Source organism: Anolis carolinensis, chromosome 1, assembly GCF_035594765.1.
Source record: "Anolis carolinensis isolate JA03-04 chromosome 1, rAnoCar3.1.pri, whole genome shotgun sequence".
Taxonomy (NCBI): domain Eukaryota; kingdom Metazoa; phylum Chordata; class Lepidosauria; order Squamata; family Dactyloidae; genus Anolis; species Anolis carolinensis.
Window position 1 is genome coordinate 316560142 of NC_085841.1, and position 19554 is coordinate 316579695.

Sequence of the window (19554 nt, forward strand, 5' to 3'; positions counted from 1 at the left end):
TTCCTAAAGTTCAGGTGGAATCCCCCTTCCTGTAGCTTAAAGCTGTTGTTCTGCGTCCAAGTCTTCAGGGCAGCAGAAAACAAGCTTGCTCCCTCCTCCCTATGACTTCCCATACAGTTCAGAACAGAAATAGTGGATCCATTGCATTACAAGAAATTGTCTATGCTAATTTATAGTCCAGCTGGGATGATCACTACAGTATTCCTTTTTAAAAGCAGATCAAGGCTGGTCCTGGTCCTTTGTGGCTGCTTCCATTATATCCAACACTCAAAAGAATGAAGTATTTTTAATGTGTTCTTCAAGATCTACATGGGATGGTCCATGTTCTGCTTCCAATACAAGGCTGCCAGCCATCACTTGATCTGGCTGGTTACCTAGACTTTACTTTAATCAGAAGCAGCCTCTTTAAGGTAGATATGACAGTCTACTCTTATCTGCAGACCCTTGATGTCCCCTGGTAGTCTCCCATCCAAACACTAGCCACACCAGCCTTATCCACTCAATTCAATAAGTTCATGTTCTGAGGCAGTAATCTTGCTACTACGTACCTGCAAGTAAGCCCTGGTGAGCTGGGTAGGACTCCTGAGTAGATCCGTATAAAGTGCTGCTCCAAGTTTTTACTTTTTCAGAATCATGGCATATATTTCATCCCACTATCCAACCAAAGTTTTGATTAAATGCAGTCAGCCCTCCATATTCACTGGAATTAGGGGGATAGAGCCCCCATTGAAGTGAAAAAACCTATTTTTGTTTTGACTAGAGAGCATTCCTACAGGAATCTAATCTGAACACCTAGAGAGACCAAATTAATCAAAAGTGCAAACAATAAAACTCACAAATATCAAACCCACAAATGTAAAGGGCTTGCTTTATAGTCAAGTTTTCCCTCTTTTTATTTTATCTGTTTACTCTTTTGAGAAAACTTAATTTCAACAAACAGGCTATAAAACAGATAGTAACACCAATATCAACCACCTTAAAGACATGAAAATCAACTGAGAATCAAAGCTTGAAATGGTTTGCATATGTGAGAAATAGAACAAAGTTTATATTATCTATAATTAGGCCAAGTATAAAGTGCAGTGAATAGTGCTTCTTTGTGGATGAATATATTGCTAGCATACCTGTAGGATGTATGTCAAGAGTCCTTTCCAAAGCAATAAAACGCACAATATTTAATTGGGTATCCCTCACTGAAAACAAACTTTACAATTTGCTTACAGTAAATAAGATTGTCTTCTCAAAAATATTCTGAAACATGTATATTTCCATGCAAATGCTAAAGGCTGCATTTAATATTTATTGTAAGAGACAGAGCATATGGGGTAATACATTGTGAATTAGGTTATTATCTTGGAAGATAACTTGGTAAAATAATTGGTCTCAAAGGGCAAACATCACATTCTGTGAACAAATATAAAAGTTCAAAAATTGTCCTCCTGTATATAAACTGATTTTTAATGCCGTTTAATCTCCACTGAACGTTAATGTTATTTTAAAAAGCTGCTTCCATATCCAAAGCAAGAAAATTCTACTTCCATAACTTAACAAAAAACAGAACTGGGTTTTAATGTATCTAAAAGAACAAATGTTATAAATCTAGTTGCTTTAAAGCAATAATTATATAAGAAACAAACATGCAGCCACGATGAGGATTTGAATCAATGATTATAAGCAAAATTAGGGGTTTCAATTAGATTTCATTTGGTTTCTTCATTCTCTTTTTCTTCATCCGAAAAATGTGGAACAGATTTCTTGGCTACAACATTGTCCAGTCTTTGTCCTTGGAGATACGGATTTACACTCTGAAATATAAATATATATATAAACACACATAACAATTAAGTAATTAAGAATGAGAAAGAATTCTGAGAAATGTTCTATAGTGTTCAACTATATTCAGGATGTTTGTGCTTGAGTGAGTGTGTTAAAGATGACAACCTAAAATGTTCTTCCTTAATTTCAATTCTGAAAGGTTGGGAATCTCTTATCTAGAATCTGAAATCTAAAATATATGCCAGTAATTCCAAAAGTAGTGTGGCATCAAAAAACTGTTAGTATGAAATGAAACAGCCACATGTATATATATATATATGTGTGTGTGTGTGTGTGTGTGTGTGTGTGTGGTAGGCACTTGGTATCCACCAAGGTTTGGTTCCAAGACCTTCCATAGATACGAAAATCTGTAGTCAGGTGCCATTCCAGTCAGCTCTCCACATTCACTGGGATTAGGGGCACAGGACCCCCAGAAAAGTGAAAATTTGATAATAATGTAATTGCTATTTTTAATAGAGAGAACACCTTTCTAGGAATGTCTAGGTCTTCCAGCATGACTGTATGGTTGACTTCCAGTGGATGCTGACCACAGAATTGCATTGGAGGACCTAGAGATATCTAGGTCCTCCAGTTGTTTTGGACTTCAATTCCCAATAATTCCAGCTGGTTTACCAGCTGTTAGGAATTGTGGGAGCTGATATCCAAAACATCTGGAGGACCAAAGGTTGGGAGCCACTGCTCCAGGTCCTCCGTGATTGGTGGAAGTTGACCATAGAGTCACACTGGGGGACATAAAGATTCCAGAGAAAGCATTTACAATCAAAACTGTGAATAACCCAATCTACCAAAATGTGGAGCGTGTGACTGTATATTAAATGGCATGATAAAATGATGCCTCTTTGTCAAGATCTTATGCCTAGGACCTGTCATAAGGAAAATTGTGTTGATTTGGCTGCTAAAACCTTGCAATGTCATACCATTTGTTATGAATGTCATACCTTTTCTTGTAAGTAACTATTAAATTGTATTAAGCTCACAACATTTTAGCCGATAGGAATTAAGGTAGAAAACTGCATATTGTAGTTATGAAGTGAGTAACGGGCACTGCTTATCACTGCTATGAGACACCTGGGAGAAAAAGGGAGTTCAGTCTGATAGTAGCAATGCACTGGGATCCAAGGTCGTTCTCATGTGAAATGGTATTCGGGTAGATAATGTAATGTTTGGATTAATTGAGCAATTACAAAAAGACTGCAAAAAGGATAACAAAGAGGTTCCTGTGGGCCAATGGGATTGTAATGTTGAAATGTTTGAATGCTACGTCTATATAGTGTATTACAGCAATCCTCAAGCCCCTTCCACACAGCTATATAAAATCCACATTGAACTTGATTATATGACAGTGTGGACTCAGTTAATCCAGTTCAAAGCAGATATTGTGGATTATCTGCCTTGATATTCTGGATTATACGGCTGTGTGGAAGGGCCCTCAGTTGTGATAAAAGTAACATGTGGTCTGTACTGTGCTTTGAATAAAGTTCTATTTCTAATTTGTACTTATAATATGGCAAACCCAAGATTTGTTTTTTGGATTAAATATATATATGTTTAAACCATGGATGCTTGAATCTGTGGATGTAGAATCCACTGATACAGAGGGCCAATTATCATAGTCTGCTGCATCACAGCACAATTTAGTATAGTAGGTAAACTCAGCCTCCAGCTGGATCAAGCATTTTAGCCACAACCTAAATTTGTTGCATCTGTATGAATGATTTAAAAATTCTAATACAGATAGACAGTAATATTACATGCCCTATAAGTGAGGCACACCACAAACAGTGAAATACATATATAGATAGAGGAAAAGTTACTTATATAATGGATATGTCTTGCAGTTTTATACTCTAAAAAGAAAGCTTCCAATAGGGGCAGAGGTGAAGTCCATTTTAAATTTTAAATTGAAAACCAAGTGCCATTTTTTTAAATGTCAGGAGCAACTTGAGAAACTGCAAGTCACTTCTGGTGCGAGAGATTTGGCCATCTGCAAGGATGTTGCCCAGGGGACATCCGGATGTTTGATGTTTTACCATCCTGTGGGAGGCTTCTCATGTCCCCGTATGGGGAGCTGGAGCTGACAGACAAGAGCTCTCCCGCTCCTCTGATTTGAACCACCAACCTTTCAGTCAGCAATCCTGCTGACACATGGGTTTAACCCATTGCACCATCAGATGCTCCACCAAATGCCATGACTTGTACAGTATATTAAGGAAAACTAACTCAGATGAAAGAAACATCTGTGAGAAAGGTATCAGGTTTGGTGCAGAAATGTTTGGTGAAGCAAGGAGTACAACCAAATGTAAACATTTGCAAATAGTACACTATATTATTTCTTCAACAATCTGATTTGACTTTGTGTTGCTGTCTGAACTTGGAGGAAAATGAGAACAAGTTGTACTCTGAAAATTACCCTTTTCTTTCGTTTTGGTCCGCCCTTCATTTTCTCAAAGAGTAAGTTCTTGTTCTGAAAGGAAAAAAGAATACGAAGTATGGATCACATTTTATAACTTCTTTTCAAGCAAGACTTTATACCATGTAAATATTAGCATATGAATATTTTGGAAAGCAGTTTGGGAGAGAATGCCATGTTGCTGGAAGATAAACCACAAGAAAACATTTGAATTACTACAGCTATTAATAAAGTATTTTTGCTATTCTTCTGGGATACACAGTGTCATCAACTATTATAACAATGGGAAGAAATGGTGGTTTAAAGCTGTATGATGGTTTTAATCGAACTGTCTCAGCAAGCAAAGAACCAGAGTGGAAAAAACAAAGGGGTTTTAAAGCACATGCTTAGTATGGATGAGATCCCAAGTTAAGGCTCCAGCTACAGAGATCTCAGATTCCAGGGGAAACCTCTGCCTCAGACGTTAAGAGATCTATTGTCTAAGCCAGGACTTCTTAAACTTTTTGCACTCATGACCCCTTTCCACCTGAAAATATTTACATGACCTCAGGTATATAAAATAAGTATAAAAATCAAACATTTACTGATTATAAATCAGCATCTGTAAGGATTGCTAAACAGTCTGATTTTCCAGCTGTAGGCTATATTTCAGAGGAAGGAACTAGCATACCACTTCTGAGTATTCCATGCAAAATAAAACTCTACAGCATTCATGAGGTCACCAGAAGCTCACAAACAACTTGAAGGGATATATATTTACACACTCACATTCAATATGCTAAAGCAGAGCTATACAAATACATTTGACACACTTTTAGGAATGTATCATTTTGCAACACAGTAATTCAGTGTTACTTGCCAACCAGAGGTTACCAAATGTCTTATAACAGATAAGGACACATGCATAAACTGTAGGGGAAGAAAAAGGGAGAGGACAGTGGGATAGGGGAGGAGGGTGTTCTGATGGGTGGGGAGCCCTTATAGAGGTGGTGTCTGGGAGGGGGAGATACAGGAAAGAGAGACCAAATCATTTAATTCGGCCTAGGGTTTTTGGTAGGACATTAATAGTTCCAAAATGATCTCCTGACGTAGCTAATCTGGGTAGCCAGGATGGCGGTCCCTCCAGGTTAAAGGTGGTGCTGTTTAATGCCAGGTCAGTGAACGGGAAAACATCTTTCATCCAAGACCTCATCTTGGATGAGCATGTAGACCTGGCATGTATTACGGAGACCTGGCTGGACGAGATGGGAGGAGTTAATCTCACCCAGCTCTGCCCGCCGGGTTACTCCGTACAGCACCAGCCAAGATCTGGAGGGAGGGGAGGTGGGGTCGCGGTGGTCTATAAGGATTCCATCCCTCTAACCAGGTGCCCCGTCCTACAGTCAACCATGTTTGAATGTGTCCATCTGAGTGTGGGAGACCGGGACAGATTAGGGATTCTGTTAGCGTACCAACCACCCCGCTGCACTACAGTCTCCCTGCCTGAGCTAGCTGAGGTGGTCTCGGGCCTGGTGTTGGAGTCCCAGTGGCTCATAGTGCTGGGTGACTTCAATGTCCATGCCGAAACTAACCTTTCAGGTGCGGCTCAGGACTTCATGGCTGCAATGGCAACAATGGAGCTGTCCCAATAGGTATCTGGTCCCACCCACAGTGCAGGGCACACACTAGACCTGGTCTTCTGTAAGGGGTGGGAGGAAGGTGGCGGTGTGGAGGAGCTCACCATCACTCCTTTGCCATGGACCAACCATCACCTGATCAGGTTTAGACTTACTGCGCCCCCCAACCTCCGCAGGGGTGGTGGACCTATTAAAATGGTCCACCGCAGGAGACTTATGGATCCAGAAGGATTCCTGACGGCTCTTGGGGAATTTCCCGCCTCCTTGGCAGGTGATCCTGTTGATACTCTGGTCTCTCTCTGGAATGGAGAGATGACTAGGGCAATAGACATGATCGCTCCGGAGCGTCCCCTCTCGAGTAACCGAGCTAAACCAGCTCCTTGGTTTAGTGAAAGTGAAGTGAAAGAAGAGGGAACTAGAGTGCGTGTGGTGATCAGAGTATAACGAGTCAGACCGAACACAGCTAGGCTCCTATTTTAGGGCATATGCCGTGGAAATCAAAGCCGCAAGGAGAGTCCACCTTGTGGCCAACATTGTGTCCGCACAGAATCGTCCGGTGGCGCTGTTCTGTGTCATCAGAGGGTTGTTAAATCCCACCAATCAAGATGGGAGCCCTGATAACTCGGCAGCCCGCTGTGAAGCATTTGCTCGGTTCTTTGCGGACAAAGTCGCTCTGATCCGTTCCGACTTTGACACCATATTAACGGCAGTCTCTGAGGATGTATCGAGTGCACCTGCTTGTCCAGTTTTGTTGGATTCATTTCAATTGGTTGAGCTCGAGGATGTGGACAAGATCCTTGGAGAGGCGAGACTGACCACATGCATCCTGGACCCCTGCCCATCCTGGCTTGTGAGAGAAGCCAGAGGGGGATTGGCTGAGTGGGTGAAGGTGGTGGTGAATGCCTCCCTCCGGGGAGGGTAAGTTTCCAGCGAGCCTAAAAATGGCTGTGATCAAGCCGCTGTTGAAAAAGCCATCACTGGATCCCACTCAATTTGGAAACTTTCGGCCTATCTCCAATCTCCCCTATTTGGGCAAGGTCTTGGAACATGTGGTTGCCTCGCAGCTCCAGGGATTCTTGGTTGACACTGATTTTCTGGATCCGGCACAGTCTGGCTTCAGGCCGGGGCATGGTACCGAGACAGCCTTGGTTGCCTTAGTTGATGATCTTCACCAGGAACTGGACAAGGGGAGTGTGTCCCTGCTGGTTCTGCTGGACCTCTCAGCGGCCTTCGATACCGTCAATCACGGTATCCTTCTGGAACGCCTCGCAGGAATGGGACTTGGAGGTACTGTTCTGCAGTGGCTCCACTCACTCCTGGAGGGTCGGTCCCAGATGGTGTCATTGGGGGACGCCTGCTCGGCCCCACAACCATTGACTTGTGGGGTTCCGCAGGGCTCTGTGTTGTCTCCCATGTTGTTTAACATCTACATGAAGCCGCTAGGAGAGATCATCAGGAGTTTCGGGGTCCGGTGTCATCTGTACGCAGATGATGTCCAGCTCTGTCACTCCTTCCCACCTGTCACTAAGGAGGCTGTTCAGGTCCTGAAGAACCGGTGCTTGGCCGCTGTGTCGGACTGGATGAGCGCCAACAAATTGAAATTGAATCCAGACAAGACAGAGGTCCTCCTGGTCAGTCGGAAGGCCGAACAGGGTATAGGATTACAGCCTGTGCTGGACGGGGTCACACTCCCCCTGAAGGTGCAGGTTTGCAATCTGGGGGTGATCCTAGACTCATCATTGAGCCTGGAGCCCCAGGTCTCAGCGGTGGCTAGGGGAGCCTTCGCACAGTTAAAACTTGTGCACCAGCTGCGACCGTACCTTGGGAAGCCGGACTTGGCCACGGTGGTCCATGCTCTCGTTACATCCCATTTAGACTACTGCAACGCACTCTACGTGGGGCTGCCTTTGAAGACTGTTCAGAAGCTTCAATTAGTCCAACGGGAGGCTGCCAGGTTAATAACTGGGGCGGCGTACAGGGAGCCTACTACTCCTCTGTTACGCCAGCTCCACTGGCTGCCGATTAGCTACCGAGCACAATTCAAGGTGCTGGCTTTAGCCTATAAAGCTCTAAACGGTTCCGGCCCAGCTTATCTGTCCGAACGTGTCTCCCGCTATGACCCACCTCGAAGCTTAAGATCATCAGATGAGGCCCTGCTTGCGGTCCCGTCAGCCTCACAGGTGCGGCTGGCAGGGACAAGAGACAGGGCCTTTTCAGTAGTGGCTCCCTGCCTATGGAACGCCCTCCCCACTGAAGTCAGGCAGGCTCCCTCCCTCCTATCCTTCCATAGGAAGGTTAAAACTTGGTTGTGGGGCCAGGCTTTCAAATAAGAATCAGCAGCATTACTATTATGTACGCTGGAACTTAATTGACAGACCCAGTCTTTTAAACTTGAACACGCATATCTGTATTTTATAATGCGTTTTATGAATGTCTTATGTAAGTTAATTTTTAACTGATTTATAGTGTATTGTACAGGTTTTATATGTGTGTTTTATTGTAAGCCACCCTGAGTCCCCTGTTGGGTGAGAAGGGCGGGATATAAATATTGTAATAAATAAATAAATATAAATAGCAACAAAATGTATTGGGGACAATGTATCTCATGAAAACCTTTCATTTATATTTTTAAAATATGCGATTTATAGCTTATTTCACATAGAAATGTAACATTTCTTATTACATTTGTGCAATACACCTATACATTGCAGCCAACACACTAACGTGTTGAATGTTTCGAAAAGCAGGGAAGGAAGCTTATGGCCAGATATAATGGACTTTGAATTATGTTCTGCCTTTTTCCACAGAATGTGAGTCTATACAGTTAAGAATAGAATGAATGAATGAATGAATGAATGAAACATATTTTTAAAATATGTTTTTAAAATTAAAAAGGAATTATAATTATGGAGACTATTGAATTCCAAATTCTATCAAGTCCAGGCAGCACATTCAGCAGTTGTAAATGACAGGAACTATAGTCCCATAATATCTGGGAGTTTTCTTTTCATCTCTGTTCAAGCCTTTATTGCAAGTGCTTTCATTGTTTCATATATTTTATCCAAGTTGTAAAATCATGGAGGAGGATCACCTAGGCCAATCTTTTGCTCAACAGCTAAAACATTCTTGGCAGGATCAGTCCATCTCTGTTTGAAAACCACTAACAAAAGATAGTCCCACACCTTCCAAGGTATTTTTTCCGCTTTAGGAAACAGCTTTTAACTTCATGTTCTTCATAAAATCTTAATTGAAATCTCCTTTCTTGTAATTCAAATGCATTGGTTCAGGTTCTGTCCTCTGAGTCGGAAGAGAACAAGCTGCTCCATTCTCCATATGACAACACTTTGAAGATGGCTATCACTTCTCAAACGTCTCTTCTTCAGACTAAACATATTCAGCTCCCTTAAGTCTTCATTGCAGAACTTAGTTTCCGAAATCATTACAATTCTGTAATGGGCATGCTCCAGAGTAGCAAAATCCTTCTTAACCTGTAGTCCTTCAAGGTGTGGGTCAAGCAGAATAGAGTGGTACTATTACTTCTCTTGATTCCTTTGCACTACTGACTCATGTTTCACTTTGGGTTTATTAAGATCCTTTTGCTGCATAATCCTGTCAGAACCATATGCTGCTTATCTTATATTTGTATATCCTGTTTTTCCTGCCTAAAAGTATTAAGGTGTTGATTACTCTGGGTAAAGAAACCCTTCCCTTCATTTAAAAAAAAAACCCCACCTTTAAAAACATACTTTTCAAAAACAAAAAAGTGCACAATGTTTGGTCTAGAGATTTAATAGATTGAACCTTTAAAAACATCCAAAGTTGTCTTGGCAGACAGAAGGAAAAAAAGGAAAAAGGCAGTGTCTTTGACCACAGCTTGTACAAGTGTTTCCACATACTGTTAAATTTCCTAAATGTAGTGAGCTCAAATAAGATTTGGAATGTGAGACACATGCTCAACAGATTTTGTTTCAATTGGCATGGTAGTTCTGAATCAAACAAAGTGGAGAAAAAGATATTAAATTAAAATTAGGAGAAAAGCAAAATGTAGTGACACAGTTATATAAACAATTGACCCAATAGTCACAACACCAACAGAAGTAGTGAAAGAGTCACAAAACAATTGTTCCTAAAATAAGCCTCGTTTTTTTGAGAAACAAATGGTTTAGAGTGATTTGTGCTAAACATTATCTGTTGGGTACTTCTCATACTAATTTAAACCCAAGTTCACAAGACATAACTTTTGACTGACCTCAAACTATTTCATCTAAATTGTGCCAAAAAGACAGGGAAACTGAAGTGAAGTTGGCCAAATACAAACATTCTTGGATTTAATCACTTTTGCAAAAAAAAGAAAAAAAAAGAAAAAAAGAAAAAAAAAGAAAAGGGGGGGGGTTATTTACATGCCTTTTGGAAGCAATATATAATGTATAGTTTATTTTAATGTTGTAATTTAGTCATCTAATAAAAAGAGTTTTTCTAATTCGTTTTAAAAAGTTCCACTGCAATTAAAATTAGAAGTTGCATCTTTAAAGTTCAAATGCTTTGGGACAACAAAAATCATATTTTGTTTTGTCTTCCTAGCAATATTTTTAAACCATAACTAATTTTAAGTATAAATGGAACACAGGGCAGATAAGGTAGTGAAATTTGATAGATAATATTAACTCCATAACAAGTGTAAATCTGAAAATGCTGTGTGTCCCTTAAGTTCCACCAAAGAGAACACTCAGCTTCTAATGAGATGTTGAATATCTTTTGCTCACATCTTGAAATGTACTGAACAGGAAATCACACTTTATACATCATAGGATGGGGTTCTCAGGAAGAGTTGTACTTCTTGCACTCCAACCCAGAAACATTGAAAAGCAATGCAATGCTTGAAAGGTTTTAGCAGATGCCGAATGCACATCTCCTTTGCTAAGTAAAAGGATATGGCTTGGATGCTTGGACATGCATACATGAATCAAGACACATACTAGGATTGGTCTGGAGTACAGCCATCTAAAGTTTAGAATTCACAAAACAGTAGAAACTTCCAACAGATAGCAAACTAGCCTCCGTTTAAACACCTACAGAGAAGGAGACTCCAACCACAATCCAAGGCAGTATATCCCACTGTAAAACAGCTCTTACTATCAGGAAGTTTTTTCCTAATGTTTAGGTGGAATTTTCTTTTCCTGTAATTAGCCTCTGTTGCTCCATGTCTTAGTCTCTGAAGTAACTGAAAAGAAACTGGCTTCTTCAATATGACATCCTTTTGAAGATTTTAACCTGGCTTTGACAACCCTCAATCTTCTCTTCTTCCATAGTTCTCCTCATAAGGCTTGGTTTTCAGACCTTTTACCATTTTGGTTGCCTCCACTGGACACATTCCAGCTTGTCAATATTCCTTCTGAATGGTTGTACCCAGAAATGGATATAGAATATTCCATGTAAGGCTTGACCAAAGCAGAATAAAACAGTACTATTACTTTCCTTGATCTAGAGTCTAGACATTAGACTCTTATGGATGTAGTCTAGAATCATATTGGCTTTTCAGTTGCTGCATCACACTACTTAGACTTTTTTTTCTTTCTTGTGGTCAGGACATTTCCTGTTTAAGTGTAGGCTGCCACTGGCACCACCCCTCTATATGTATGAGGAAGCTATTACAATGGTGGACTTCCATAACATAATGGATTTTGTTGTATTCTCAAGGATTCTAGGAATGTTTCTGGCTGCTGCAGTTAGATGTTCCTGCTGCCCTCTGATATGGGCCGTTGACATGATCATTTCAAAATTTTAATCTTGAGACCTCGGAAGATTCAGAGGGATAGCCAGTCAACACAGACCCTCCTTAGAGCTGTGTGCAGTCTACATGAATCAAAGGTTCATGAATCAATGAGCCAGCCAAGGACAAGCATTTTTAATCCCCTGGTTTAGTTAAATGCCTGGATCATGCTTTATATTTGCAAGACTACACCTACAGTAGAGGTGGATACATGGCAGCCTTTCAGATGGTTATGGACTGCAGCTTCCATAATCCTTCCTCATTAGTTATGGTAGTCAGAGATGATGAGAGTTGCAAAACAACAATATCAAGAAGGCCAAATTGTCCAACCGTGAAGACATAATGCATGAGGACAACCAAGAAAATAGTTAATTGTTTTCAAAGTAGCATTAAAAATAAATTACTTAAGATGGCATAAATGGTTCATTTCAGTTCAACATCTGGTGTTTTTAATTTTACAGCTTTGGTAGTCAAGCACGTTATAGTAAGAATTTCCAGGATTTTTCCTCCCTATTCACCAAAAGTTTAGTAAGTATGTAAGTAATTAATGATATAATTTTGAAATTGGGTCAGGGCCCCTCTACACTGTTCTTATATCCCAGGATCTGATTCTAGGTTATCTGCTTTCAAAGGTTTTATATGAGTCTCTGCTGACATATAATCTGGGATAAGCATTGAGGGCTGTGCGGCGGCGGTGGGAGTGTGGAGGGATGGGTGTGTTGTGTTGCATTTAATTTCTTTGTACAATGTACAATGACAATAAAGTTATTAGATCAGATCCTGGGATATAAAGACTGTGTAGAAGGGGCCTCAGTCTAGTTGTTGAATACTTTCTTTTGTGAATAATACAAGAACAGACATTATCAAACCCAAACACTGATCAATAACAGAGTATGGACAGTTTTATTCTATGATACATAGAACTGAAAGCTGTATCACAGCCTTGAAATGCAGTCTCCTCCATTCTACAGTCTCAAATTATGAACAAGTATTTCTGATATATATATATATATATATATATATATATATATATATATATATATATATATATATATATACACACACACACACACACACACACACACACACACACACACACACAACAATTACATATATATGGTTTGGTTCATATGAAGTGAATTGCAGATTGATAACTTGCAATCTAGATCTAAAAATCTAGATGATCTGAAATCTTTCAGGACAAAGGACATGGGTCCAAAGTTTAAGGGCACAGAAATTTATCCACAACAGTTCTGTAATAGTATATTTTAGTAATTATTTGGAGAATTACAAATTGAAAAAGATTTACGCACCCATTTGCCCATGCTAGGATAGTCATGTTCTGGATCAAAGAGGTGCTGATGAAGTTGATATTCTTTGCTGAACTGTGCTGTATCTGGTGTGTTTTCAAGGCATCCATCATCAACTACAAAGAGAAAGAAAGCAAGAAGGAAAGAAAGAATCTGAGCAACTTGAGATATATGTGTGTGTGTGCGTGTGTGTGTGAATAAAATGTCCTCAAGAACATATGCCATGAAATTTATTATAAAACAATAACAAATAAGAAAATTTTAACTTTCTTGGAAGCAACAGTTAAAGGTAGTTTAAAATAATATCTACAATTCCCTGGAACTGATATAAAGTAAAAGTATTATCTACCAATTTATTCACACATAGCCATAGGATAATGTGTAAGCAGAAGAGATAGCTGTTCATTTATTTATTTATTTGCTACATTTATATGCCGCCCTTCTCACCCCGAAGGGGGCTCAGAGCAGCTTACAAATTAAATTTACATACAATATTATATTAGCGTAGTACAATACTGGTAATAAATTACTATATTGTACTGTATCAATATATTGTAATATTATTAGTAATATTACATGTAAAATATGATGTATAATTAATATTATTATATTGTATTATTAGTATTATATATATCAATAATCTAATCACATATATTACATATATTTGTATTTCTGTTCATACTAATAAATTCTTTTTGGCCACATGTCCACTTTTTTTGTTCTGTAGGTTGAAATTCAAAATGTGAATTCATAGTCCATTTCTCCAAAATAAGTAGACAATTGTTTGTTATATAAAAAATGATATATATCATAATGTGTACAATGAAACAATTATACTCAATAGAAAGGGGAGGTATCCAGTATTTCATTGGGTCAGATTTTCTGGGACCACATGCTGATGTTGTGGCCCAGCAATTGTGGCTATTTAGGACTTCACCACACGGGCAAACTTACCCATCCTAAGATGCTTTCAACACAGTTCGAGGATGGACTGCAGGAGACTGCTGGATCCCACCAAACAACACACAGCTACTTCCAGCAGGACTCTGTCCCCAAACTGTGCTGAAAGTGTTGTAAAACAGAGCAACAAGAACACAGGGGGGCTTCTTGTGTTCTCGTTGCCAGCAACGGCATAAGTGTGTGTGTGTGGGGGGGGGGGGGGGGGAGGGAGCCCGAGAGCTGCGATACTTTCCCTTATGTGGTGGGAAAAGCAGCAAAGCAGGAAATGTGGGGTGCAGGGTGACGGATTTCCCCACTGCCCCACAGATTCTCCATGATAACTGGGGAATCCCTTCACTGTCACATGCATTAGGACAACTAATGTGATGAGACCCTAAGTTCCAACTCAATAAGGTTAGCTCGGTGGGTTCAGGAGTTGGTAAACACACCAGTCTGTAAAGTAGAAATACCTACTTTTTGAAGGAGACTGTGAAATATTCTCTCCTTAGGTCTATTTGCTAATTTCCCTTTTCTTGAAACATATGGTAGCTTGGCAATTTCAGGCATTCTTGGAGGAAATAGATTTTCAGGATCCAATTTAGTCTGATTTCAGATCAGGATCTTTCACTGAAATTGCTTTAGGTACTCTGATCAATGGCCTACTTTGGGGAAAGACGCAGGAGTGCCATCCTGTTCACCTTCCTGAATCTCTCAGTGGTTTTTCATACTCTTGATCATTGTATCTTATCAGTTCAGTTCTACAGGGTGGGCAAAAGAGGCACAGTTTTACATTGGTTCCTCTCCTATCTACAGGACAAGTTTAAAAGAATAGCACTATAGGATTTCTCTTCAGTCCCATGGTTATTAAGCTGCGAGTGCCACTTAAGTACTAACTTTTGAACTGTTTTAATATTTTAAATCTGTTTTAACTTATTAAGTTAAATATTGGATTATTTGTATTTTTTAACTGTTTCCATTTACTTGTAAGCCACATTGAGATCTTTTTGATACAGGGCAGGGCAGAAATAATTTAATAAATAATACATTTCTGCACATAAGGATACATATATTTGTATGCATGTGGGTAAATCTGAAGTACCCAAGTCTCTGGGATAGTTCCGCATGCTTGTAACCGGATCACTGGTTCATCTTCATTCAGAAAATCAGAGCTTTTCAATTAGCTGAACATCTGCTGAAAACTGGAAATGTGCGTATTTCCACCATGAGTTAATTGCAGTAGCCAACTAATATCGGAAAAAACGATAATAAGACTCCACTTGTTTTTTGCCAACACATACTTACTAATGTGTTTTTGAGACACTTGAAAAATTCCATTCTTCTGAAAAGAACAAAAATTAGGGTGGGTTTTTTTCCATTACACAGCTGTAAATGGCCAAAATGCAATACTCTGGGAGAAATTTGTTTATCTTGAGTCTATCTCTTTGCCAATAATGATACTTCATCGCTCTGTCTGCTCAGTAAATAATTATATCAATTATAGCTCAAGGTTGACTATAAAAAAAATCTGCAGATGCCTCTTTGATCCTGCTACGTACTGAAAAGCCACATAAATGGGGAAAGGCTTTGGAAGTGCCAACTCCTCTTGATCCCTTAACACACACACACACACACACACACACACACACCCCAATTGCCAGGACAATTACATTTTCCCCGTACAAACAAAGTAATTTCCTTAATATATCTAATGTTCATCTGTTCTGCTACCGTGGAGCTTTTAAAGCAATGATTTATTTGATGAATTGTATCACAGGTATCATTATTTCCAAGCCAGCAAATGAAAGGCTATCCCAACTGGCCTTGCTATGGACAAAGAGAGTAGAAAAGCCAATATCTGCTGAATAAACCCCTCCTACGCTACCATCTGCTTTTCCTTTTGTGTCATGGATTAACTAGATTGTAATCCTGATGACAGGGAATTGTTTTGTTGTTCTTTTACTTGTAAAGCATAGTGTAGAGCAGGGGTCTCCAAACTTTTTAAACTGAGGGCCAGTTTGCAGTCCCTCAGACTGTTGCGGGGGGGGGGGGGGGGCAGAGTATTGTTGAAAAAAACATGAAAGAATTCCTATGCACACTGAACATATCTTATTTGTAGTGTTAAAAAATCCATACAATATTTAAATAAAATATGTAAAATGTAGAACAGTTTTAACCACCATAAACCAGTATTTCAATGGGAAATGTGGGCCTGCTTTTCACTGTTGAGAGAGTCAAGTTAATTAAGATTGTTGTTGTTGTGTGTCTTCAAGACATTTCAGACTTAAGGAGATCCCAAGTCTAAAGTTTAGGGCAGGGGCTGGGTAAATGGCCTTGAAGGACAGCATCCGGTATACGGGCCTTACTTTGAGGACCCCTAATGTAGAGCAATGGTACTAAATAAATAAGGAGGAGGATGTTGAATGATGATTTAGGGAACTGCTAACACATGGATTTTGAATCTAGCAGGTTTAAAGGTATTACAGAACAAATCTGCCAAGTGTAATTGCTACTTTAGTAAAGGAGTGAGGCTACAGAAGAACAGCATGAGTTTCACTGGAGGACAGCTTAGGTGCCAGGATACTTGCATCCAGCCATACATCTTGCTGTGGAAATAACTAAGAAAAGCTTGTTTTTCAGAAAACGAGTCATACAAACCACATTGTGGAAATTCTCTAATGTGTTTAACATGTTATCTATTTTTACAGTCTCCACTTTGGGCACAGAAAGGAGTTAATATATCTCTGAAAACTATTTTACATATATTCCAGTAAAATATGAATCTCTTCACTAAGAAGGAGCAGAAGTAATTTCCAAGGACTGTATCAGTTTTTCCCCCATCTGGATGTATCATTTTAGAATTCTTCAAGACTGACCAAAAATCTCAGAATTTGGTGAGAGTGGTAATTGTACTTAAAAAGATTGCTTGTTTTAATATCCATGTGGCATTCTTCTTGTCCCAGACTATTCCTCCTTAAATTCTGGTACTAGCCACAATTTTTATTTCCACTGCAGGGGGTAGTGGGGTTTTTTCCATCTTGGAAGTTTCCAATACAGTCCAGTGGAAATTTCCGGTGCCTGTATCCATCGCCCTGGTTCCTCCCCACCATATATTTCAGAAACCTCCCTTCATGAGTTTTATAATAGAGGTTTTCCAGTGGTCTCTTTTCCTTCATGAGAATTATGACTGCTGGGCTGAATGTTTCTTTCCCAGGCTCTTCTTTAGACTGGTGGTGCTAAAATGATAGGGTCTTTTGTCACTTTAGCATTATGACAACACAAAAAACTGAAACAATTAAATAGAAAATTATAAACAGAAATAATGTACAAGCAAAGAACATGGATACTTAGAGAAAGGAAATGGGAGGTGTTGAGTCCATGGGACTCATCTTCATGAAGCACGTAGTCTATGGCCAGTCCGGAGTAGCAATAGCAGCCTGGGAGCACCTACACTATCCATCTCCCTCCCACAGCTATGGTGGGGAGGAACCAGACAATTCAATAGACTCAAAACTAGTTCAACCCAACTGGACTGTCTCTTTGCCTTTTTCATGCCTGTCACTATTGTCAGATGGCCACAGAGCTCTGGAGATATTAGAGGAGTCATGCCACAACTAGAGAGAAGAAGCAGGGGACTAAAACCTTGGTGTATTAACCAACTGTGTTTAATATTGGGTTAAACAGGTTAAACCATTATTCTGTGTTAAGGGTCTAAGGTTCCTGGACATTGTCTGGACATCCACTTTTGACTTTTGCTACACATCATAGCAAAGGGCTGGTAGACTCTTCTCTCAAGAAATTAGTTGGAATCTTTGTTTTTCTGACATTCATCCAACCAACAATGGATGCTATCTTGTATCTAAATATGATAGCCAGCTTGTAGATGCTCTTCTAGTTAAGTTTAGGTCAACTTTGTTTGTTTATCTTCTTTCCTATCCTCAAATGAATTTCCTAAGACATTGAGCATTAAATTTTGTCTTTTTACCTTACAAGGCCATCCAGAGTCATTTCTGTTGTTTTTGCCACAAACTCATATTGCACATTCTGCTTAGCATAGATACCAAATTGTATAGCCCCAATATATTTAGGGTCCAGCGGGATCCCGAAGCTTAAAAAAGATAACAATGTAGGAAATCCCAAAACAAAATGCTGGACATTTACCACAACTATTGCGAAGTTTGGAGGAGTTCTTAACTGAACTATAGTGTTAAATCAAAGGAAGAAAAAAAGCCTTTAAAAACAAAAAAGCAAATTTACACAATAATTATTGTGCAAGTATGATTTCACTCTCATGTTTAACCCTAAGAAATGATTGCTGATATATAGTTTTAAAAGGAAAATATATCTTAAAACAGAACTCCACATTAATAGTAAGAATGAGAAGAATTATGGGAAAATGAAAATGTAGATCTTATTTCTATAAAAATAATTACACAATGGTTGTATACAGCTAGGCGCACCACAATTAGTTTTTAAATATTTCTCAGACCACAGAAACATGCAAGACACTTGGAAATGTTTATTAAAATTCCCTAGTATTGCTTTTTCCTGTTTTCTAAGATGTTTGTATCATGTGACTGGAAGTTGAGCAGAACAATGCCTAAGATCCTGTGTATATTTAGCTCTGAGCAAGCATACATATGCTTAAGCTGTACAAGTTAAAACCCACAATTTAGATCATTCACACTAGCCTGCTCTTAGGTATTTCAGGCTTACAAGCACTCTTCAACATTGTTCCAAGTCAGTGGGAGCTCTGATGATGCCAAGACCCTGAAGTGATAGAGATCAGCAGAGACGGAATTCCCAACGAAAATGGAGCAATTGCAGAAAGCAAACTGTTGCTTCCCCCAGGACTGGATATATCTCCTCCAGTGTGCTACTATAACTAAGGATGCATCTGCACCTTAGAATTAATGGAGTTTGACACCACTTTAACTGCCACAGCTCAATGCTATAGAATCATGGGAGTTATATTTTGACAAGGCACCAGAACTCTTTGGCAGAACAGGCTAATGATCTTGTAAAACTATAATGACAAGTGGTGTCAAACTGCATTAATTCTACATTGTACATACACCATATGCACTTATGTCTCAGTTTCTTGTGTTTTTCTTCACTGTTTTCCCATTTGTTTTTAAATTTAAAATTTCTTGGGAGTATCAGATGTGTTATATAAAAAAATCAAAGTAGAGTGTCAGCTCTATATCAGGGGTGGGAAAAGTGCTACCTTTGGAATCTCCCTGACCCAATTTTCCTCTCCAAATATTAATGTGTTTGTGCTGAGATAAATGAGTCTTCACCTGAAAACCCAACATACCCCAAACCAGTTGCGAATGCAGTGGTTTACTACTCCCCATAGATCACTCAAAAACCTGAAAGAAACAAAAATGGGGCAAAAATCAGACAAGATAGTGCCCAGAAGGGTTCTAATGTATCAAGACACAATAGTGTAGTCTACCAGTGGAACGGGATGAGAGAATGCTAACCCTCATTTGCCTGACCAATTCTACATCCTAACTGTCATTATCATCAGTGCTGATGTGTAGTCTTTGAGTCTGAATGCTCACTAGAATAATGACACCATGAACTTTTCAAACTTATAGGAAAATTCAATAGAACAATACTTTCACAGAACTAACATAAACATGGCACAAACTCCATCAAATCCAAGATTTT

At 39.4% G+C, this 19554-nt stretch overlaps 1 protein-coding gene across 1 annotated transcript in view; it reads right to left on the reverse strand.

Moving 5' to 3' along the window:
* Nucleotides 1-1265: 1265 nt before the first annotated feature.
* The window catches only part of scg5 (secretogranin V), a 34424-nt gene continuing 16135 nt past the window's right edge, over nucleotides 1266-19554 (reverse strand). Inside the window, exons 4-6 of the mRNA XM_003214485.4 lie at nucleotides 12946-13058; nucleotides 4247-4300; nucleotides 1266-1805 (exon numbers count right to left, since the gene is read on the reverse strand). Of these exons, the coding sequence (XP_003214533.1) occupies nucleotides 1701-1805; nucleotides 4247-4300; nucleotides 12946-13058 (272 nt within the window). The 3' untranslated portion in view covers nucleotides 1266-1700. The remainder of the gene's footprint in view (nucleotides 1806-4246; nucleotides 4301-12945; nucleotides 13059-19554) is intronic.